This window comes from Nylanderia fulva, unplaced genomic scaffold, assembly GCF_048542155.1.
Source record: "Nylanderia fulva isolate GAGA-0341 unplaced genomic scaffold, ASM4854215v1 Scaffold37, whole genome shotgun sequence".
Lineage (NCBI taxonomy): Eukaryota > Metazoa > Arthropoda > Insecta > Hymenoptera > Formicidae > Nylanderia > Nylanderia fulva.
Genome location: NW_028190444.1, coordinates 2022917 through 2030355, shown reverse-complemented (window position 1 = coordinate 2030355; position 7439 = coordinate 2022917). Strand labels below are relative to the sequence as shown.

The window sequence follows — 7439 nt, the reverse complement described above, 5'->3', positions numbered from 1 at the left end:
AAAATTTTAGTTAAAAAAACTGGGAGCGCTGCTAAATAATATTCTAACAATATTAAAATTAAATTGTTACTTTTAAACTAATTACAATTAAAATATGTTTTGTGTTTAAATTAATTAATGTTACTTTAAGGTGCATTGTAATTTTGAAACTTAGCAGCGCGCCCAGTTTTTTTAACTAAAATTTTTTGATTTCTTTTAAATATATTAAGAATCCTACCGTGAAGAATGTGTAAGCAAGCTTTTAAGCTCATCGTTGTAAAAAGAAAATATGGAGAATCCTCGATCACAATATATGAATTCTTCATAATTACTGTCTCCAAGATGGGAAAAAAATATATGTTTGAAATGCACACTATTATCGATTGTTTCATTGTGATAATGCATATATTTCATGTGAGACACGTATTTTCGTAATTGTCTCGTATAATTGATACCCAATTTTATAAAGTTTATAATTTTTTTCTTGGGTTTGCATTTTCTACGATCTTTAATAGTCTTATTGTTAGACAATATGTCACAATATTCTTTTAAAGAAGGCCATCTAAAATTAAAACAAAAAATAATTTAATAAAGTTTTCAAATAATATTAAAATTTCTATTGCAGCATCATTAATCGAAATTCAGAGCAATTTATTTTTATAATAAATATAATTTTTTAATTGATTTTTACATATTATATTTATTTAGGATACTGTACAAATTATTCAATTGATTGATATAATTTTATAATATCACAATTAAAAAAAGTATTCTTTTTTATTTAAATCTCATCATATTATACACCTGTATGCTATATTTCTAATTTCTAATTATATCATATTACATTTATTTATTACGTTATGAAAATGGACGGAAAGCCACCTATACACTATAATAATGTCATAGTTTCTACTATATAATATTTAGTCTTAAAATATAAAATTAAAAAAAATTTTTTTTCTAATCATTGCATAATGTTATTCATAATATTAATTCGCAGATTTAGTCCTCTATGTAATTAGAGCGGAGTCTTCCGGGTAAAGTTTCGTTAGCATTTTATTTGGTACGTAATGCGTATTTTCGAATTTACAAAAATAGCGACCAATTTCGGAATTATCAATACATTTCGGCGCTGCTAAAGTGAGATTACCTAAAATTAAAAAATGCAAATAAGAAACATTGTACGAAAAGTAAAATAAATAATAAACAAATTAATAAATAAAATGTATTTATAACTGTGAAATCAATAAAAAATCGAATTATAAAAAGGAATAAAATGTTCGTAGAATATAAGAATATATAATTTTCAATACAACACGTTTAATATGATATATAATGTATTCATACCTTCATTTACGTAACATATTTTATTATTATTGGTAAGAATAATATAATTTGTTTGCTGTTCTGTAAATTGATAATTGTTACAATGATTCAAAGGCAAGTAGTCTATTTGCATTGAATTATTTCGCCATCTGGCGTTATTTGGATTATCTGTCAAAATTTCATAACGTCTGTCTGTATGACGATCCCATCCGATTATGACGCCGTCGCAATTATTGCAATCATCATGATGTGTTACGATCATTCCTACCGCAAATTTTACGTTTTTTGTTCTAATGAATTGCCCTGTTGTTTTTAAACAAAGTTCTTTGACCTGAAAGTATAATGTTATACTTTAATTTATAATTCTTACCATTTAATTCTTAAATATATATTTATAGCATATTTAATTATTCTTATTATTAAATTATAAATAATTATAACTCATATGTATATAGCTGTACCTGTCAAAAAGAAAGAAAAGAGAATTTATTGTTACTATTATAATATATTTTAATTAATGCTGTGTGTATAGTGCATACATACTTCAAAGCTACTTGTTTTAAATAAATAAATTTTTTTACGCTCCTTAATCTGAGAAATGTTGTTATAATGGTATGTCAAATCCGCAAATCTTAGCAGTATCCTGTCTCGCAGTTCACATGGTGATATTCGACCTAATCTGTTGCACGGTAAAAAATCATTACGATATAAATTTTGCAACCTCTTCTGATACGCTGATCTATTGACACGACAATCCGGGAATTTGTTAAACATTACACTAAAACATCTTTCATTTGCTGGATTAATCGTGCCACTGCAAAGCAAACATATTATTTATCTATTATGCACACCTGTGTATGTGTAGAAATATTTTTTAAAAGATTTCAATAATTCCAAATTTAATTTTATACTACTTACTATCTGGATTTCCAATGTATACAGTAAGATAGTTCTAATCGTTCACCGAATGCCACAATGTCGGAACGTAGACCAAGTCTTCTTGCCACGCTGTGATATATTATTAATATAATCACTTCTTGTCCATATCTACTTTTTAGTACCTATGTCAGAAATTGCAATAAATTAATGAGAGAATGACAGTATTTTTAATATATAAACAAACAAACGGCCATGCTCACAGTACGATTTTCTTCTTCTGACGCCACATATAGTTATAATATACATTATATAACTTACATTATCTATACACATGAATTCCAGAATTGTATCGTTTATTTCGCACGGCCGAAATTTTAATTTGCGAAATATGTATTCGTCTAATGCATCGATAATCTGAATTCCTTCCGCTTCGTTCCAGTGATTATCGTCTATATTATTGTTTTTCCAATAAGAAAAAAATTCAGCGGACGTCGAAAATATCGAATGATCTGGATGTTTTTGTTTCAGATAATTTTGTACCTCTCGTGCAATATTATCCAAAGATTCTACTACGTACGCGTAAGTTACATCCTTTTGGATTTGTAAGGTTTGTGCTACATTAAAGGCAATCCATTCCATAAGCCGTGCTCTATCAGGTAAAGTCTTAAATTTGCCCAAGCTTAATTTTATTCTAGAATTCTTTATATAGTTAAATAGTTTCTCGTGATAATATCTTTCGGTTAAATCGCAACCAGTTCTGAAAAATTTACATATTAAAACTGTGCAAGAACATAATCTATAAAGATGTTAGCACTACAAAATATATTAAGAATTTTACCGTGGAGAATGTGTGAGCAAGCTTTTAAGCTCATCGTTGTAAAAAGAAAATATGGTGAATCTTCGATTACAATATTTGAATTCTTCATAATTATTGTCTTCTAAATAAGAAGGAAATATATGTTCGAATTGCACACAATTATCGATTGATTCATCGTCATAATGATCATATTTCATTTGAGACACGTATTTTTGAAATTGTCTCCTATAATTGATACCTAATTTTATAAAGTTTATAATTTTTTTCTTGGATTTGCATTTTATACGGTCTTTAAAAGTCTTAGACATAATGTCATAGTGTTCTTTTAAAGAAGGCCATCTATAATTGAAACAAAAAATGATTTAATATTATTAAATAACATTAAGAGTTCTATTGCAGCATCATTAAACAAAATTCAGAGCAATATATTTTTAAATTAATTATAATTTTTTATTTGATTTTTACATATTTTATTTATTTAGGATACTTTACAACTTATTTAGTTAATTGATATATTATATTGATAATATCACAATTATAAAAAGTTTTCTTTTTTATTTATATTTTATCATATTATACACTTGTATGCTATATTATAATTTCTAATTATTTTATATTACATTTATTCATTACGTTATGAAAATGGACGGAAAGCCACCGGTTGCATGTGTTTTTAATAAAACTTTTTAATTATTTAAAAATATTATTTCATTATATAATGTATTTATAAAAATTATGTTACGTATAAGGAGCTAAAATGGACAAGATTTAAAGCAAGAATTTTGAATATTTAACTATACGCGTTAATTCCAATTTCTGCGTCTTGTCTTTCATTAAAGCGTTTTTTTTTACGCGTTTGTTTTTATTAAATGTGTCAACTAAAAACCTTGAATACTTTTTATCGCGTTATTTCTTGAATATACAAAATTATCTAGTTGTATTATATAATAAAGAATCGATCTCCAAGTCCGACGATGAAGTAAAGGAGGCATTACATGAGTGTCTTTATGTTCTTAGGTAAAAGACTTTTCTAGAAATATCCTGGCACTTCCAGAACACTGGAACGTTTTTATTAAACGCAATGGGGAATATTTACAATCAGAAAAATAATCTAAAAGTGTGTATTCTTTTTGTGTTCGAAAAATTATAAGATGAATAGTATTTAATAAAATAAAATTTTTTTTAATAAACTCACTTAATAGCCATTGTTCATTAGAGTCTTTTTAACTATTTGTTTTAATAAATGTATATTGATTTTCTTATTAAATTTTAAATATATCGAAATATATATAAAATTTATTAAATATCCCGAAAATTATCACACTTTATTATTTGTTTCCATCTGTTAATGATTACGGATTAGAAATGAAAAAAAAATAATAAATAGATTGAACGACGATTTTCGAATGTATATAATCCAAAATTATAAAATATGCATAATTATAGAAAATCGTTATATATTTCTACAAAACAAATACCATATAGATAACACATACATATTTTGATTTGAAACAATAATTGTTAAGCAAATGTAACTCTCAATGCAAATCGAGACACATATCTAATCGTCACATCGTCGCAAAAGGAAAATACAATATTTACGAGAATTGACTTGAATTGCCTTTTTAGAAAATGATTATTTAATAGATTCTGTTTTATTCTACTCTGTATGTTATTTAATTTTTTATATATAATTTTTAAGAAAAAAACTTCCAAATATACAAAACTAACGATGCAATGTTTGATCTATGCATGTAAAAAATACAAACAACAAAAATTACCTTTGAGAAAATTTTTTGGGATTTATCGTTGCTTAGAAAAAAATTGAAAAGTCACTAAAAAAAATTAATAAATGAAGTATTGAAAAAATATTCGCGAAAATTAATTAAAACTTTCAAATCAAATTTAAAAAACGTTTTCGTTTTAAATCCACGCGTCCCTTTTGGGCCTTTTTTTTTTCCAAAAGTTTACAAAACCCAAAAGAAATTCCCCCCTTTCGTTGCATTTCGTTATCCATACTAAAAAAAAAAAAAGGGGAAAAAGAAAAAAAAAGTTTTTGGGGAATTTAGCATTTTTTTTACAAAAATTTGAGAAGCAAAATTTTTCTTATAAATTAAAAAAAAAGGGTTTTTTTTAAAAAAAATTTGGAAAAAAGAAAATTTTAAACATTTTTTTTAATTTTAAAATAAAGTTTACTTTAAAACTTTTTAATTTTTTGGGGGGAAATTTTAAAGATTTGAAAAATTTAAAAAGTTTATTAAAAGATGATTTTAATTTTTCGAAAAAATTTTCCCCAATTAAAAGTCCTTGTTTTTTTTTTGCCCTTTTCCGGAACCCCTGTAAATTAAAAATTGGCCATTTTCCACAATACCTGTCGAAAAGGACAAGAATACGGGGAAACTTTAAAAATTAACTTTTTTCAACAAAATAAAAAAAATCATTTTTAAATTTCCATTCTTTAAATTTCCAAAAAAAAACCTTTAAAAAATTATATTTTATTTTATTATTATTAAAAAGAATTTTTATTTAAAATTTTTTAATTTTAAACCCTTTTTTTTTAATTTAATATTTTTTAATTTCTTATTTCTTTGTCTAATTTTTGTAAAAAAAAATAACAATAAAAACCCAACAAAACATTTTTTTTCCTTTTTTTTTTTATGGTTGCATCACGTAAGTCAGGGAAAAGCTTTTTTAATTTTCCCAGGTAAAATTTAGAAAAATTTGGGCCAAAGTAAAAAACGTCCGAGCGTTAATCGAAAGTGTTTTGCGAATTAATTTTTTAATTAATTATACGCAATTTTTGCATATTTGTTTATAAATTTTTTATAGTGATTTCTCGATTTTTGTCATAAGGAAACGATCCACCCTTACCAAAAATGTTTCCAATTCTCGCCAAGGTTCCCATCGGGATATCATAATTTCCGATCTTGCAAAAAAAATTCGTTTCCCCCAGTATCCAAATAGGGAAAAAAATTTCTAAAAAGTAATTTTTTGTTTGTTAAATTTCATATAGATCAACATTGCATCTATTTTTTTATTTTGAATTTTTTTTAAAAATTAAAAAAAATTTAATAATAAAAAATAGAAAAAAAAGAATCTTTAAAATTTCTTTTAAAAAAAGGCAATTCAATTTCTTTTTATTTTTTTTTTTTTTTTTTTTTTGGGGGGACGATTTTTTGTTGATTCATTTGGTTAATTTTGTTAAAAAAAATTATTTTTAAAAAAATATTATGTGTTTCTATTTTTTTTGTGTAAAAATTTTAAAACATTTTAAAATTTATTTTTTTTATAATTTTTATAATTAAAATTCAAAACGCCCAAATCTTTTTTTTATTTTTTTTCATTTCAACCTATCATTAACAATAAAACAAATAAAAGGGGTTTGATAATTTTGGGGAATTTTTAAATAAATTTTAATATATTTCCCATATTTAAAATTTATAAAAAATAATATCATTTATTAAACAAAATTAAAAGCTTAAAAAAATGGTTTTAAGTAGTTTTTTTTTTAAAAAATTTTTTTATTAAAATCACATTTTTTAAAAACCAAAAAGTAAAAACTTTGATTATTTTTTTGATTGTAAAATTTTTCCCCTTTGTTTTTAAAAAACGTTAAATTTCGGAATGAGTATTTAAAAACTTTTATAAGAAAAATAAAGAACTTGTAATTTTTTATATCCCAAATAAAAAAAAATAGTAAAAATAAAAAAAAAATATAATTTTTTAAAATTATTCTCTGAATTTTTTTAATGATGCCGCAATGAACTCTTTAAATTTTTTTAAAATTTAAAACATTTTTTGTTTAAATTTAGATGGCCTTCTTTAAAAAAAATATGATTTTTTCTAAACTTTTAAAACGAAAAATAAATCCAAAAAAAATTTAAAAATTTTTAAATTGGTATCAATTTATGAACAATTTCAAAAATACGCCAAAAAATATGTGTTACAAAAATCAATCGATAATTGTGTGAATTGAAAATAATTTTCCTTTATTGAAAAAATTATAAATTCAAATTTAAACAAAAAATTCCCAATTTTCTTTTTACAAGATACTTAAACTTTCCCAAATTCTCCAGGTAAATTCTTAAATTTTTAGGCTAAAATCTTATAGATTATGTCTGCACAGTTTTTTAAAATGAAATTTTTAAGAATGGTTGCGATTTAACAAAGATATTAACCCCAGAAACTATTTAACTTAAAAGAATTTAAATTTAAAAATTTAAATTGCCAAATTTTCTTTTACTGTAACCTTTGGAAAAGGGTCTTTTAATTAGCAAACTTTTCAAATCCCCAAAAATGTAAATTACGGTAGTAGTAAATCTTTGGTAAAAAGGGGAGGTACAAAAAATTTTCTAAAAAAAACATCCAAAATTTTGATATTTTGACGCCGCTATTTTTTTATTGGAAAACAAAAATAAACATAACACTCAACGGAAGA

The 7439-nt window shown here is 23.7% G+C and overlaps 1 protein-coding gene across 1 annotated transcript in view; it reads right to left on the bottom strand.

Moving 5' to 3' along the window:
* Window positions 1-980: 980 nt before the first annotated feature.
* Window positions 981-7439, bottom strand: part of LOC114944012 (F-box only protein 21-like) — a 19663-nt gene continuing 13204 nt past the window's right edge. Inside the window, exons 3-8 of the mRNA XM_085485425.1 lie at window positions 3023-3082; window positions 2503-2941; window positions 2224-2366; window positions 1849-2119; window positions 1327-1636; window positions 981-1129 (exon numbers count right to left, since the gene is read on the bottom strand). Of these exons, the coding sequence (XP_085341551.1) occupies window positions 990-1129; window positions 1327-1636; window positions 1849-2119; window positions 2224-2366; window positions 2503-2941; window positions 3023-3082 (1363 nt within the window). The 3' untranslated portion in view covers window positions 981-989. The remainder of the gene's footprint in view (window positions 1130-1326; window positions 1637-1848; window positions 2120-2223; window positions 2367-2502; window positions 2942-3022; window positions 3083-7439) is intronic.